The sequence below is a fragment of the Varroa destructor genome, unplaced genomic scaffold (assembly GCF_002443255.2).
Source record: "Varroa destructor unplaced genomic scaffold, Vdes_3.0 BEIS01000004.1, whole genome shotgun sequence".
NCBI classification, from domain to species: Eukaryota; Metazoa; Arthropoda; class Arachnida; order Mesostigmata; family Varroidae; genus Varroa; species Varroa destructor.
This window is the reverse complement of record NW_019211457.1, coordinates 18380593-18396348: the sequence shown is the minus strand read 5'-3', so window position 1 is coordinate 18396348 and position 15756 is coordinate 18380593. Positions and strand designations below refer to the sequence as shown.

The 15756-nt window shown below is 37.8% G+C and overlaps 2 protein-coding genes and 1 long non-coding RNA gene across 9 annotated transcripts; 2 read left to right on the top strand and 1 right to left on the bottom strand.

The window, feature by feature from the left end:
- Positions 1-95: 95 nt before the first annotated feature.
- LOC147755924 (uncharacterized) lies at positions 96-2999 on the top strand. Of its 2 annotated transcripts, none has more exons than XR_015327002.1 (3): positions 96-650; positions 1128-1235; positions 1792-2999. It is a non-coding gene; the product is annotated as an uncharacterized LOC147755924 (long non-coding RNA). The 2 variants fall into 2 exon arrangements; XR_015327001.1 differs by having other exon boundaries at positions 1789-2999.
- Positions 3000-6399: 3400 nt separating this feature from the next.
- LOC111248970 (mitochondrial import inner membrane translocase subunit Tim29) lies at positions 6400-9463 on the bottom strand. 4 transcript variants are annotated; one of them, XM_022802160.2, is made up of 5 exons: positions 9309-9463; positions 8434-8562; positions 7782-7929; positions 7399-7454; positions 6712-6819 (listed from the first exon to the last, which is right to left on the bottom strand). In XM_022802160.2, exons 1-4 carry the CDS (start codon positions 9418-9420, stop codon positions 7418-7420), a joined length of 426 nt encoding a protein of 141 aa, XP_022657895.1. In that variant the 5' UTR covers positions 9421-9463; the 3' UTR covers positions 6712-6819; positions 7399-7417. The 4 variants fall into 4 exon arrangements, with proteins under 4 accessions (XP_022657892.1, XP_022657893.1, XP_086844086.1 ...); XM_022802157.2 differs by lacking the exon at positions 7399-7454 and having other exon boundaries at positions 6400-6819; XM_022802158.2 differs by lacking the exon at positions 7399-7454 and having other exon boundaries at positions 6400-6819; positions 8461-8562.
- A 132-nt stretch (positions 9464-9595) lies between these two features.
- Positions 9596-15681, top strand: LOC111248969 (protein YIPF1). Of its 3 annotated transcripts, none has more exons than XM_022802155.2 (6): positions 9596-9896; positions 10246-10270; positions 11596-11726; positions 12249-12429; positions 12729-12997; positions 14527-15681. In XM_022802155.2, the coding sequence occupies exons 1-6, from the start codon at positions 9852-9854 to the stop codon at positions 14794-14796; spliced, it is 921 nt and encodes a 306-aa protein (XP_022657890.1). In that variant the 5' UTR covers positions 9596-9851; the 3' UTR covers positions 14797-15681. The 3 variants fall into 3 exon arrangements, with proteins under 3 accessions (XP_022657890.1, XP_022657889.1, XP_022657891.1); XM_022802154.2 differs by having other exon boundaries at positions 11539-11726; XM_022802156.2 differs by lacking the exon at positions 10246-10270 and having other exon boundaries at positions 11539-11726.
- Positions 15682-15756: the final 75 nt, after the last annotated feature.

Below are 15756 nucleotides of genomic sequence, written 5' to 3'. Positions count from 1 at the left end.
ATTACAGATCAATCCAAAGAAGCGATTTGAAGCAACTTAAATAACCGTTTTATTAAAGACAATAATCCTTTTCAGAAAACTTCGCTCAGGTATATATGGTCACACGGAACGATAACTGTCACAGTGAACTAATTTGATTATCTTTACGAGTTTTGTCTGCTACCTAAGGCTCTACTGTATCCACTAAATTCAATCCTTGCAAGTATGTCGGTAGCAACATAATTGACAAGTTCATTTATATACGAATAGTCTAGCTATTCATTATTACTAACGGTTAGTATTTTTAAACTTTAATAAAATACTTTCATATGCAAATCCTAAATTAATAACACTTCATTTCAATAAAATTGACTATTATAGCTTACGAGAAAGAAGGACAAGATGATAAGGAAGATAAGGTGGCCGATGCTCACAAAATTCTAGCCAATGATCTGCTTTCTAAATCGAACAGCGAGTATCAGTACGAGATTCACAGAACACGATTGGCAAACTGTAATAATAATCGACAAAAAAGGACAGAAACTACAAAGTTTGCTCGAAATTGCTGCCTACGTAAAGTAGCTTGAGCTGATTCTCCTCCATGCGAAATAGAATATATCTATGAAAGTTTCCAATCCCACCCATTGGAACCTTCAATGCCCCCCAAAAAGGTAAGTTATATTCAAAATCAACAAGGAAGTTCAACCTTACGAAAACTGCCTTTCTAATTATATTGTCAAGAAATAAAATCGTATTCGTCAATTTTTGGTAATAATTTTGGAAATCCTTCAACTGAGTCGAACTCAATGGCTCAGCGCGACTCTTTTCGTCGTAGATTTCGTAGATTTGCTCCTGCAGGTAGATTATTTATAAGAGAAATAAACGGAAAGAGTCTAGAAATATTGAAGTGTATACACTGGAGCTATTTATCAAAAACTTTTTTCGTTTAGTTAGATACTGATATTTCCTCAGTTTGTGCCATATGGCCATATCGTTCGTTGCTAAGTCTAAATAAAAATTCGCTCTATAAAATTATATAAGTAAAATTATATAATATTATATAAGTACCAGTGCGAAATGAGCTTACCGCTTAAATGAAGTAAAGCCTTTGGCTTCAGTAACAAACAAAAACCGAACTTGATTTGCAGCAATTCAACGATATTGGGCTCATGATTACATCGGAACCAAGAAACGAGGCGCATAAATTAACTGATTTCAAAAAAATGATCCTTCGAAGCGAGGCAAATCAACCAATGGTGAGCCCAATGGAACATGCCAGCGTACCAGTAGACTGAACTGAAATACAGGGGACCGACACCGCCATCAGCCTCCTGAAGTGCTTTGACGAAAACCGTTGGAGGTCACTGCCAACGAAGCTTTTCTCGCGCTAACGACTCTGTATTCGCAGATTACAAAGATATTTAAAGTTACAAGCGCTTGGCTTTAATGGTGCATAAACAAATCCATTGGAGAATATAAACTATTCACACAGAGGTTCAAAGAATAAACACATAGTTCTACGCGAATGTAGGTACGAACGAGCTTGTGTGTTTACAAGGTATAGGTGTCTATTCAGATAACGTGTCTCGACCTACTAACGAAGACAAAAAAAAAAAGAACATTTTGTAAATAAAATTTGGCTTCATAAGTAGCTTACATGTTATAGGTCCGCACACTCCGAAGATCAAATGACTTGATACCTAATAATACTGATTAAAATTCATCCGCTAACAAACATAGATCTGAAGAGCAACAGTCATCACGAGAAGTGCGATGCAATGCATAAGAACGAGGAGTTTTTTGTTTCAGCAGGTAGCGGCTTCAGCTTCCCAGTGCCGGTTCAGCACGAATACATCGCCGGGAGGCATACTCCGAAGCCATCTCTTTTCAGGCGCTTGTACGTTCGAAGTGCAAAGAGGCGGAAAATACGTTATGTGTGTGAAACGATGGGGCACGATTTCAACTTAAGCCCAAAATCAACATGCGGTATAGTTTTGACTTATATATTAATTGCGTGATAGGTGTTATTTGGGAGGTGAACCGAAAATGGCTCTTGAAGTGCGGGTTGTCCATTGAAGAGTTGTGCCGAACTGCTTTTCAAACGTTAGTGGCTAGTTAAAAACACTGGACATAAACGGCAAATACCGAGCTTTAGTTAGGCGCGTCAGCCTGAAAATGATAGATGATGAGCTAGCCACAGTCTCGCCCAGAAGTGTATAGGAGAGATCTTGAGTAGGGTGTTTCCTGTGTGGGCATTGCTGTGTACAGTGTAAAGTAAGACAACCAACAAAAGATAAATGTAGTGACTTTACTTGCCACTAGATAGAACGCAACTGTATCATATGCTATTATATGTAAGAGGACGCTATCGGGCAGTTAAGGGTTTTGAGGAAGCCTTTTAGCACTGAGCTGCTACGGTCATGAAATAACCGTGTCACTGTAGCTGACCTCATATCACTTCTCTTGTTCGAAGCTTGAAAAAAGCAAATCTGTAATTGGCTCCAAAGACGTCTTCTTTTGAAGCTGAGCTAGCGATTTTCGGGCGCAGCGTTAATCGAAAGTTTGGAACGCAGTTAAAATGAAGCGCGCACGCTAAAGCTGTACATCAATCTAGTATTCGCATATCTTCTCATACGCACTTTCCTATCGAATTATCAATTCATTTTTGTATAACCCATTGTCTTATAAAATTATGTTCGTTAGAAACGACTTATCTCATTTTTTCATTATTTCTACTGCAATAAGCTTCACTCGCGGCAAAATAAACGCAATGTTTTATTAAACTCAGACGCGTGTTCGACTTGATGCAAAGAGCGCAAAGCGGATAGTAACACACTTTTTTTTTCCTATTTAACACACAATGGGGTAGGTCTATCCGCATCGAATCTTTATCATGTCTTTCAATTAACCACTCAGCGAACTGTTTCTACAGTTGATCACTAAATGCTATGTTATGCGCAGCGCAACGGAAGATGCTGTTGACAATAAATCACATGGTATCATCTCGAATTTGATATTTACATGTTACGCGTATTGTTGGTGAAGAATAAGAATAACATATTTAAAAATTACGTTCGGTCATCTGTTTCCTTATCATGTTGAACTTCTGTTTATATCGTTTCATGGCTTTATGAATAAGGAAAACGTTGGCGTTGATAAAAAGAATTCGTCAATCTGTATTAGACCTAACTACTAAGCAGCGTCGGTTGATTAACGAATCAAATTCTAGATGCATAGGTCTTTGTGTGCGCGTTGCACCGACCACGAATATAAATGTGCTTTACTCTGATTTCCTATAAAGCAATTTACCGCGGCAACGTGCAAATTCTGTCGAAATGATGTTTCGGTCGCTCTTCGATCGATAACAACGTTTCGGGCGCTTTTGAATCGTGATTGCATGGAATAGCCATCTTCACTGCCGTACACCGGAGAACTAAAAGTATATATTTTTCCAACTAACATACATGAAACCGGAGTTTCATGTTTAAGGATCTTGGAGAGTTCAGCAAAAGAAACATTTTGTTTAGGCCACAGGCACCAATATTCATTTTACCGCCAAACGTTAAGATTTATTAAAAATAGTTATTTAGTAAGAATGTGTAACTCTGTGAAGAGTACTACCTCTATTAAGGAAGCGATGAAATATACTGATAGAAAATGGTCTGCTCAACCTGTGAATTCCCGGTGGATAGATTATAAATCAAGTAATGAAACATGTTGATTGATTTCATTTAACCTTTCAACATCAGGTCTAATTGATAATAGCTTTTCAGTATGATGGACGACCTAAAGCTATCAGCGTAAAGGTAATCCTTTGCTATTTTGTTCGTCAGAGCCACTCAAACGCTGATGGCCATCGCTGGTCCAAATTCTAGTTTTGTCCATGATGCTTTATAGGTCTGTTGGGGGAACTTTCTTCTAGTTCTAAACCCACCCCTGCCAGTTTTTGCAGTGGACGCAAGGCCGTAGTCCCATTACGGTAAGATACTTTCGACGACTTGTTCACAGGGTAGAAATAGCCAAAGACATTAAAGCACACTCAGAAGGTTAGCAAAATGGGTGTCAGTTTTGGAAAGTTACAAGATAGTATTTTTTCGACATAACCGATCACTCCGGCTGAATTTGTCACGTTCTTAGCTAAGCTGTCCGATGGTATGACAATGAGTACCAGAGAGGCAAATCGTGATATATGCTTGATACTGATCAAGGAAAAATGATATGTATTTTCAGCCGATAAAGACCTGGAACTATTATATGACCACCTATTTCACGTTAGTAATAGTAACGTAATACAACTATTGCTGTCTCTAAGTGATAGTATCAGCTAACTACCGCATGGTATTCTAAATAGAGATTACATTAAAAATGCTAAATCAACGGGCCTCGTATTCTAAGCCTAAACACTGCCGCGAGAGGAGTCTCAAGGATATTCAGTATTTTCGTAAACCCTTTTTTCGAGAGTACGAGAAAAATATGACGACCTTTAAAACTGCGAAGATCCGATGCGATCGTACCAACCGAAAGCTATTTCTACTTACTGTTGGGACTCAAACATTTTTCAGGTACACATTCTTTATTTGCGTTTAATGAAAGTTTTACGGTAGCATAATGAAAAATTATTGAGAAGTTTGAAAGGTAAGATCAACAGATTTAAATTATTATTTTCTATTTATTGACTGACTATTACTATTAAATATTTTCGCTTCCGTCAAACTGAACTGCATGATAAGCCAATACAAAGAACTCAAATAATTTCAAAAGTCAGCGTGTCTTAATTGAGTATCAAATCTGCAGCCTCAGGTCTATGAAACTAACGACTTCTCAAAAAAAAAAAGTCAAAATAATATTTCGACTATTAAATCTAATCAAATGGTGCTTCGATAGTGAGCCAAAACAGTTCAAACTATAAGCGGATTTATTCTTTACGCATTATCGACTATCAGGAACCGATCGAGTTAGTAGATTTCCCCACGAATGCGGTATTCTGTCAATTGTCTCAACATATATGTACTAGATACGTTATCAAGTTCGTTTATGATTATTTCGATCCTTACCATCGCAGTTAACGGGTAACGTAAGGGGAACGTTACGCAAAGTAAGTGTAATATCGTTTTTAATCGATACACCAAACAGGCAGCGTGAATTCTAAGACTGAAGGTAAATATTAGATAGAATAATATAATCTTAAGAATAAATCCCTTTTGCTTAAAAACATTTCACTGTCTTCAACTGTTGGTACAACAATCTTTTTCCTATGCCATTACAAGGCAGGTTTTATTCACAGAGGCACATTAGTCCCGGACCACCGTTGTGAAATATAAAGGCGTTTCGCTAGAATTCAGAACAAGAAAGGTCAGTACAAAAAAATATTTTGGAAAAAAGAAGTAACATCGTGAAAAATGTTACTTTTAACTTCAACTGTTGCTTGTAGACGATTTTTTCGAAGATTTTGGTGGCAATGGATAGCTAGATTCCTGCCTAAACAAGTATACAGTCTGACATAATCAGTGTTTAGTTATAGTTAAACCTAGAAAATATCCTAAGGGTGGAGCTTCTTGAGCTAAATGTTAGGATAGTTTTGCTAGCTACCTCGTAACATAGTCGGACATAACTGAAAATTTTCTACGTTTGACATGTTAAATACGTGGTGTTCGAAATAAACGCTTACTAAATCAAGTTTTAATATAAGTTTCAAATAGCTTACTAAATGAAAAGTTAAAATCTACTGTACTCTAAACAGTTATGCAATAAGATGTCAGTATTTCAATCAATTACAGTTCGAGTACAGCGGCAATTGTTGTAGAAAGACTTAAAGATGGTTTGAATAATGAATAAAATTCAGCCGCTACATTGAAGGGACACTACACTTATGGATTCCGGCCACGAAATGCAGCGTTTGGCATCTGACTATCTACCGACAGGACAAGATTAGGGAAGTGCCCAAATGGGCTAGCATTTGACTCATTAAGTTCTACAGAGTGGGCTTTTATATGAGGCAAAAATGAGGCTATATAGGCCATTAATGACCTCGTTCCAAGATATCAATCAATAAATAAAGTTAAAAGGAAAATGTTTTTCCTTTTAGGAAGAACCACTAAAAGGAACTGATAATGACTAAAAAAGATAATGCCTTGTAATAATTTAGTGTCAAATTAGGCAAATTAATAATTATGATTCGTCTATTATGTGTTCACATAAAGGTTTGGCGCGCATTGTGAAGCCTAACTTGGCATAGCCGAAAAGTTAAGTTTTATTCGAGATGTGAACAAAAAAGTAACAATGTGCTTACCGTCCTTCTTTCTGGTCATATTAGCTGGATGTACTAGCATACACATATTAGCTAATATATTATCATGTTTTTATCGGTCATACCTAATGCTTGGCAATACAAATTCTCTGTAAAATAAGAGTATCCTAATATTATTTACAATTAAATTAGATAGTATATGATTTATTTGATAATAACTATGCAATCAGTTACAATTACAGCTGATAGAATTCCTTATGAAACTATAAGTTATGGTTTTAAGGGCGACACGAACGATCGGATAACAAGGGTGTTTCCTTATAATCCAAAACAGTCTAAAATTGCTCTCTCTTTATATTCCTTTTAGAAACTCATTTTCATTAACGTCGTAATCGGACATCTTCCAGTTGATCCCCCACCATCGTCCGAAGAAACCAATATCCACCAACCGTTCAGAGATAATTTCGAAGTAAGTTGGCTCGTTGAAAGAGCATTGCGCCTGATAGAGCTGACACTCTGGGGAGTAATCGCTTCGGACCAGCAGAGAGCAGAAGATTAGATTGTATCGTTCAAGGCGATCTTGGTTTAATAGTCTGTAAAAAAAAATGTAGAGATGCAACTTGTACAATTATATTGTATGTACATAATCGTAGAGTTAGGTAGTTTATCTATTGTTCGGAATGTAGATTAGTCGGAAAAAACTGTACCTAGCCCTAAATGAAAATAAGTAGTTTAAGTCGTAGCAAAGTAATTCTTCCATATAGTTTGAATATAACATGTACTTAGTTTCTTAGAACACTTAGTTTCTTCTCATCTTTAAGCACCAAATGCTAACGAATCGAGACGACACTTGCCTACCAAATTGCTCTTATCTATCGAACTATATTATAAAAGTAATATAATTACTTTTTGTTGAAAAAACCATGCTTTAAAGTCAAGCTCCGCCATCAGCACACTGAACAGCACGAGTAATTAAGTAAAGAAATGTTATATTACTAAATTTGTCGTGTCCATCCGAATTGCCTGCTCGCCGAAAGGAAGCCCTATGCTGGCACATAATGGAAAATATGTTTGAGCAAGCTTAGATTCTAAAACGACTTAGAATAATAATTTCGAGATTTAGATTCAGTATTGCCGTCATGCATGACTTCCGACGGCTGGAGGTTTCTTACAGCACGGCACGAACTGCGCTTACTTCCAGATTCCAACATCGACCACCACGTATTTCCTGTAGTTTAACGGACATAATGTCATTACGTTGACAGAGCCCAAAGTGCCTGCTGAGAAGCTAACGATGCTGACAATAGTATTGAAGAACAACATCTCCCGTTACTCTGTGGGCTAAATACAGGAGGAATGCAAGGAAGTGAGAGCTAAAAGGCTTAAGTAGCAAAATCGGTACGTGATGTAGTAGCATTGGACGCAGGGTGTAGTGTCGACTCTCGAAGTTTAAAGTAACCTGGTTTGTTAGGTGTGTTAATATCACTATAGGAAGAATCATGCATTCCCGAAACATACCAGAAAAAAACAAGTATTTTAAAAGTGGTAACTGTACCCGTTTATCGATTTGAGATGCTCTTCAGAATGATGATTTCTGATCGATTTGCTTATAATAGCCATTTCGTTGGACCATGCCGTCGTCTGAGCGATAAAGTCCAATTTTGTTGGATTTGTGGCTATCAAACTGGTTGTCAATAGAGCAGCTAAAACGAGAACAGGTATATAATAACAAGATGGTAAGTTAAGGATTTCTACGTGTTGAAAGCACGTTGTTTTTGATATCCGTGGTTTTCACTTAAAGAATGCCGACAGATTAGATCTCAGCGTATATACATATAGGTTGGATTCAAATCCGAAAATTATTACCCCGATTCAACGAAAAAACAGTAATTAAGGCTGGATTTATTCAATCATAAAGGAACAAAACCAAAACACGCTACCTTAATGCGAAACCTGTGTCATAACCGAAACAGTTATAAACTAGGCGGACTAGTTGTAACATGGTATTTACTCATCAGTTAATTTCTTGTCATACGATTATGAGTGCAGTCGCAAGTAATGCAAGACCACTAAGATTTGGATAAATGCTAAACGAGTACTTGTACTCAAGAATATCCTCAACGAGAAATAGGAGAAAAGAACGGGAAACAGTTCGACAAGATATAAAGCTACACGTCGAAAAAGCTAGATCATTGTCGTAAGCTTGCCTTTGTGTATATTAATCAAGTTCTTACCACCCATATAAACCGCAGCTTTTTTGGGTTGCGCTTTAGCGTCCACGATTCCATCTTTTACTGCGACTTTATAATCTGTAGCTACCACTTCGAAGTACTTCACTAAAAAAAAATAGGGATTACGAAGCATTAGAGTCAGTATATAGAATGTTTAAGCTTGGAAGTTGCTTTTCACTAATTCTACGAGTGTCTGTTGTAGCACGAACCAATACCTGCCTACTGGATGGCGCAATACTGCTGATTAAAGGGATGCGTTTGCCTAATGCTGTGTTGAGATTAATGTAACTAGCTTTGAGTATATGAACCACTGCACGATGCTTGTAATCAGTGTAACAAACAGGAAAGATATAAGGAATAAATCGATGCAATGTACGACATAATGTGTGAAATCAACCATACAGTGTAGTAATTTCGTTAACATAACATTTTTCTTTAAAAGTTTTTTCAAATAAAATTTTCGCGCACTTTCTTACGCATACTTGCACTTTTGTTTCGTAGCCTTTTTCAGTGAAATAAACAGATGAAAATTTGGATAGTCGGTCTAACAATACTATATAGACGACTACTTGGTTATATTATTTGAAATACGATTTACCGTAAATACTCAAAATAACTCCATCATCTTCGAATTGTAGTACGAAAGACCGATTTCTTGTATTTTTGACATCGCCGCTATTGTTGTTACGTTCAGTATGTACTGAATGAATGAAATCACTGCAACGATTTTAAATATGCTGAGCGAAAGGCTGCGTTTACACACTGGCGCGCGATATGAGAACGTAATCGCTCGTCACCGCTCGATCATATTTTCCAAAAACCTCGTTTAGCCATTAAACAAAAGATGTTACCTGCTTTTTCAATTCTTCCGCCGCGCCACTTTTTTGGAAGCACGATTTTTAGTTGAATTTGATTCAATTTTTCACGAAAACTAGTGATCGAACGCCGTATGGTGGCCGCCATTTTTCCATGTATCGTCTATGCTAAATTTAGCGGTAAGATACGCTCTATCAATGACAGACGGGTATTGCTCGAAATGTAAGTCATGCTACATTGTTTGTGTTAAAAATCCTTAACTTATGTATGAATTTCGGTGACATGCGTAAACTCAACCGTTAATGTCAAACAAAATGCTTGCCTGAAAATTGAGCAAGCTATATGGAAAAACTGCTCATCGCCAGCGGACGGTGGCCCGCTGTTCCCGGCTACGGGAACCCATTCAAATCCAACTGACAGCTTCGTCTCATCACCAATGTTTGGTTTTAGTAGTGTTTGTGTGTAGGTTGGACCATTTGTGTTAATGGTGAAAACCGCTGATTCCTAATGTATTGATTAGCTTTGTTCGAAATTAATTGCTTCAGCTTCGTAAAGTCGCATACTATTCGTTCATAAAGATGAGCAGCAATAATCCGCCTACAGCGCAGATCATTGATTTCGATGTGAGTGTCAATCAACTAATTAGCGAACAACAAAATCTGACTACTCAGATGTGTAATCGGACTCTGGCCTTTGTGCAACACATCTGAACTGTCTGAGCACTTCACCACGTAGCACCTTCACATGATTTGCGACTGCAACTGAAAACATATATTTCTCTATAAACGGAAACATTTGTGAGGAAATGACTATTATACGATGGTGATGCATCTTGGGTAAAACGAATGATAGGCCATTATAGAAAATTTAGTTATTAGGTGCCTTATTCTTGTGTTTGGTCCCTTTGTGTTAGCTCATCATTAATAATATTTCCATTCTCTTTATACTTGTTCATGATCATTGTCATTGCAGAACTATGACCCGTTTAGCGCAAATGGTAAGTGGTTGTAGTTTAATAATACGAAAAATATACAGTCGTAGAAGTACTTAAGGAAAATTTGGAGCTAAATGAATTTACTTCTTTTTATTTCGAAAATCTGTGCTATGAGGCTGTGCATTTTTTGTGTACGCAGTGACCGTACAAGTTACTATATAAACATTTTTATTAGTGTATATGTGCAAATTTCTTAACTTATCACATATATAATTAAACTTGCACTGATTCCGGAGATTGCATTTTCAAGTTCAGCTTTATTCATTCAAGTTCAACTGTATAGTAGGTTTTCATTTCACAAATTTAGTCTCGCTTTGCCTCATTAATACATAATTCGCTAATCTTACGTGAAATGCAGGAACGACACGCATGTTTCTAACATCAACGACATCTAAACATATTCCGAATGACATTTCAATAAATTATTTGCCGATGTACCAAACAGTCATTCGAAAGATACCTAAGTAATATATTAAAATTAGGCCTACTTAGCGCGATGCAAGACGAAAGTATATGAGTCAGACTCATAATTGATATAATCAATTGCGTTTCTTCATGTGAATAGACCTACTTTGCAAGCGATCAGAAATATTCGGTGTTAACACCATTCGGTCTGTGCTCAATAAGGCTCTGCACTTACGAAAATATTATTTGTTAAAATACACATTTCAAGAATTTTTCCCATGGCAAAAGGAAAAAGGTAGACCATTAGTACATAGTTTTATTTATTAAAGCAAGTTTTCTAGCACCATCATTTTCGTCTTCGTTTAGTGCGCACCCTTCAAAATCCAATCCCCCCGGCCTTTACATATTCTAGCGGTTGTTGCAATCCACGGTTAAATAGAATGAACCAGACGGGCCAAAATTCTAAATAAATATTTAGAGGTTTACGTCCGGTATTGTCGCCTAACATAATTCCAGACGACTGGCGGCTGCTCCCAGCAGAGTAAAATGAAGTATATGCATGCCCTGTCTTGGGCAGAGACCACCTTGTATGTCTTAAGTTTAGTAGGACTATAGTATGATTAAGTACTAACTTTGCATTTGGCGGATGCAGTAGTTTCAAACAGCTCTGAATAAATGAGCCGAAATCGCGACAATACATCAATCTGTCCTTTTGCCTTTTTTAATGTGTTCTCTATCGCGCATTGCTTTTGGTCGTATAAAAATGTGTTCGTTACGTTCTCTGTGCTGTGCTTGCGTGTGGTGCCTGCGCTTCTGTGTTCCTGTGGTATGAATGTCCTTGTTTCAATCCGGTTTGTATACTGAAGACATGCTGCCCGGCGGGATGTACGGTGCTAACAACGTAAACCCGTTCAACATCACAGGCAACAACAACAACAATAATAACAACAACAGTAGTACGAACAGGACTTGGCTGAATAACAATACCCGTTACGCTGATCCGCCCTTAACAACAACCACCGGACAGACGACCTTCTCGCCGACAGGCCTTGATGTAAGTGGTTGATTCCTTGTTTATCGGAACAAATCAAGCCAAGCTACCTACATGTACCAAACTAGACCTTATTGTAGGTGAGCGTAATTATGCATCGGTTTGGATTCGAACTTAAAATAACAAGTGCTTCTGTATGACAGGCGAAACGTTAAATCGTTGAGATTTACCAGCTTGCTTTTTCGTGATTGAAATAAAGGTCAATGAAGTTTTATTTTATATTAGGTTAGATACATATCATGAAGATAATTAGTTTCCATTTTGTAGTTACAAGACAGATTATATGTGCAACTAATAATTACTTTGTGCTCTTAGTAGCTCAACCGGCGTTTACGATTATCCTTTATTTAATTACACAAAGTTAAGAGTTAAGAAATGTTAATAATAATCAAGACTTCTTGATCCATTAAGTAGATAACTGTGTTAAATAACTGTCTCTAGCGAAGAACCCGCCAATGAAGTGATACGTCTCATTGAACTGCACACTTTCAACTTTTTTCATTTAAACTTTTTTGATGAAAATAGCGGCTACCCGGTCCCGATGATGGTGCACAACCAGAGAAATCGGCTAGCATCTTCTCCATTAACTACTACCGGATGTTCTTCAATGTTCAAGGCGATCAAGTGCTGCAAAGAGCCGCAGCCTCCCTCTATTCACAGAAAGGACACTTGGAGCAGAATATTGGAGTCAGCCCTGATCTGTACGGTAAGATTTTTCAAGACACATGCCACCCGTCGGGATGAGAAATGGGGCTCACACAGTAAGTGATGTTCAATATATCATCATTGTTGAAGTCATAGTCATAACTGGATTGACGCGGTAGTTATCGCTAGTCGATTCGTTTTTTTTTCGTTCATGCTATGTGCACCATTAATACGTTTATCGTTTAACTGTAATTATGAAATTGACATTACATTGTGGATTTGTATGACCTACTGCTCTTTCCTGCCTCGCTAACGCTATACCGATGTACTTATCATTTTCCTTATTGAATGGATGTTCAGGTCCAATATGGATTGCTGTTACGCTAATCGTTTCATCAGCGATCTCGCACGGTATCGCACAGTTTATCCAGAATGCACCTCTTTGCGTGGCAGTAGATACAGACATGAGGCGGACGTCGTTCGTAGCATCAGCGGTATTCCTGTACACATTCCTTCTGCCGTCTGCGCTTTGGGCCTTCCTCAAGTATCAGGGCGTGGAACAGCGACAGCCATTACCCAGCTATATGTGCCTCTACGGCTATTCAATGGCAATCTTCATACCTGTCTCCGTTAGTATTGTTTATATATATATATATATATATATATATATATATATATATACTAGGCTATTGCAAACGAATTCGATGTAAATTGAATACCTTTGCCTTCAGAATCACGCACCGTTAGCAGAAATTTAGCTGCTAGACGCTCCAGTCTTCTAGAAATTTGTAAAAGAAGCCTTTTAGTCTGTAAAATCAATGCTCAGTGGTCAGGTTTTTATCCTTCAAAGGCTATAGGGCTACGAAAATTCATCGAAGTTTGGTGAAGTCATTAGGCAATGATGCTTTAAGGAAAATCACAGCACGTGAATAGTGTCAACGTTTCAAGAACGTTAGAGACCAGCGAGTAGGTGATAAGGTGTTTTGACCCAAATGACAAGAACGCATTGCCGCAAACGAAAAGGCCTTCCATAAAAGCAGAGCTTAAAGTCTAGGGGCCCTGTTATTCAAAAGTGGCACTTCACGTGTAACACGATACAGTTTTGTAACCTAAATACCGAAAATGCGAAAACTCACTAAAAATAGGTTTTTCATGAATTCACTCCAACGTGCAATTTGTAAAACCTTAATCAAGAGAATATCCAACTGGGGCATACAATTGGCATAGGCCTCATGCTTCCATCTCTGTCCAGCTGCAAAGAGAACAGGCAAGGGAAAGGCGTTGTTCTGGAAAGAGTTCGCGTTCGGTGGCGGCGTCGAGTAGATTATTACGTGAGGTAATTCTAGTACTTGCATTGGATATCCTGGAGATACTCGCCGAATATGAAACACTGAACACCGCTACCTCGAGCTCTTCAGGAGACTTATGGACCGTTACCTCCTAATTAAACGCGGTACACGGTAATCAAATCCACGGAGATCTCATCGCTATGCCTCAATTACGTGTTAGCTTCAACTCGCTCATCCTCCCGATTAAATTCATATTATTACGGGGCTTTCCATGCCTTGAGATTGTTGGGGAAGCATAGCCCACTATCGATTTACTTTGAGAAGCTATTGAATGGGGAAATCACATTTCCAAACGCGAATTATATGTATATGGGTATCCGAAAGTTGTCAGAGTTGTCAGGGACAAATATGTAAAAACAAAAAAGAGTACCTTCAATACGTATTAAAAAATCATCACTTAAGTTTAACAAATTCAAAAGTGAAAGTTCAATTTGTATTTAGGAATATATATCTATACATATAATGTGTGGGTGTGTGTACACGAGGCGTTTATTAGCAGAAGAATTCATTGTACTTACATTGTTTTATTATTAGAGCAATATGTATGCTTTTGTCTATTACGTGGTTATGAATTCAATATAAGTATTACATATTACTCGTTTGTATCGTATTGCAACTATAGCCATTCTCAAGTAAGTGCCTAAACTGGCTGTATTTCTTTTCACATTTTGACATTTTTCAAAATAATACTGATGGCGAGGAGAATGAGAGATTGTTGTTGAACTCCATAGGTCCAAAAAAAGTCATCGAAGTAACGTCACAATCTATCCCAGGCGATCAATTATGTTTTCCCTTTTGGTTACTTTCAGATCATCTGGGTAATCCGAATGCCAGTTGTCTCCTGGCCAGTTATGCTCGGCGCTACAATCATCACCGGCTATTCTCTCGTTTTATCATTGTGGCCTTCGCTTCAGGGTCTTTCATCGGTTCAGGTGCGCTTCGCCGTCGCCATCGTAGTGTTAGCATTGCACCTATCCCTGGCCATCTCACTTGGAGCGTACGCGTTCGAACCAACAGTCATCGCCGTCACTCAACCTCCTAATCCATCTACCTTAAACAACTCAATGTCGATTAAGTAGGCGCGTTACAAGCTGTTAGACTGTTCGGTGTCTTCTGAGTCTGATATGCCCGAACGCTTTGGTACCGATGCCATGAACAGGTCTAATGCGCAGGTTATAGGAAGAAGATGAAGGTGGATGGATCTAATACAGAGCGTATGCGTAAGAGCATGCTTCGTGGAAGCGGAAAAACGACCTACGGATAGATTATAAGTGTACGTATAAACTATAACAGTTAGTAAAGTCATTATGCGTACATTTATGAACTGATATCTAAAAGTAGGGAAGCGAAGTAAACGTTAAAGCTGAAGGAAACAAGTGGAAATGTATGAGGTACGGGTTACATATATATAAGTTAAAGATTAAAAATAATAAGATTTAAAGAAATACGGTATGGACTGTTCCTGCAACAGACCATCATAAAGATATAAGTGACGCATATGACACTACTCGGTTGAACGACTGAAGTCACACTGAATTCTTAAAAAAATAAAAGTATATCAGGAACATTAAATAAATTAGTGGAACACTAACTTGACGCGTGGGTGTTAAAAACAAACTATCTTAGAATATAACTGCGTAGTTTTTCCTATTACGTGTATTAGATGTTTTAATGAAACATGCATACGAATGTCGATGACTAGTTAAAAATAGAAGTATCAGAGCATACAGAGCGTTCAAGCAGTACTTAAGGCAAAACTTGACACATTTAATTTTGTCTGTAATACATTCCATGCTTAGTCTCAACAGAAGGCTTTTGGCGACGCACAATCGACCTTTAGATGCCTCCTTGAGATCCTCAAGGACATGCTCGGATATATTGTCAAAGTGGGACAGAATGTCCGACAATAAAACAGAATATGGATAGATAGTATCGTTTCCATATTTTGCCACCTTTGCTCTCTACACTGGTAAATTCATTCAGTTCGGTATAAGCCTAAAAAGAAGCTGTTTTACGTGTACAACTTTTTTTCAGAGACA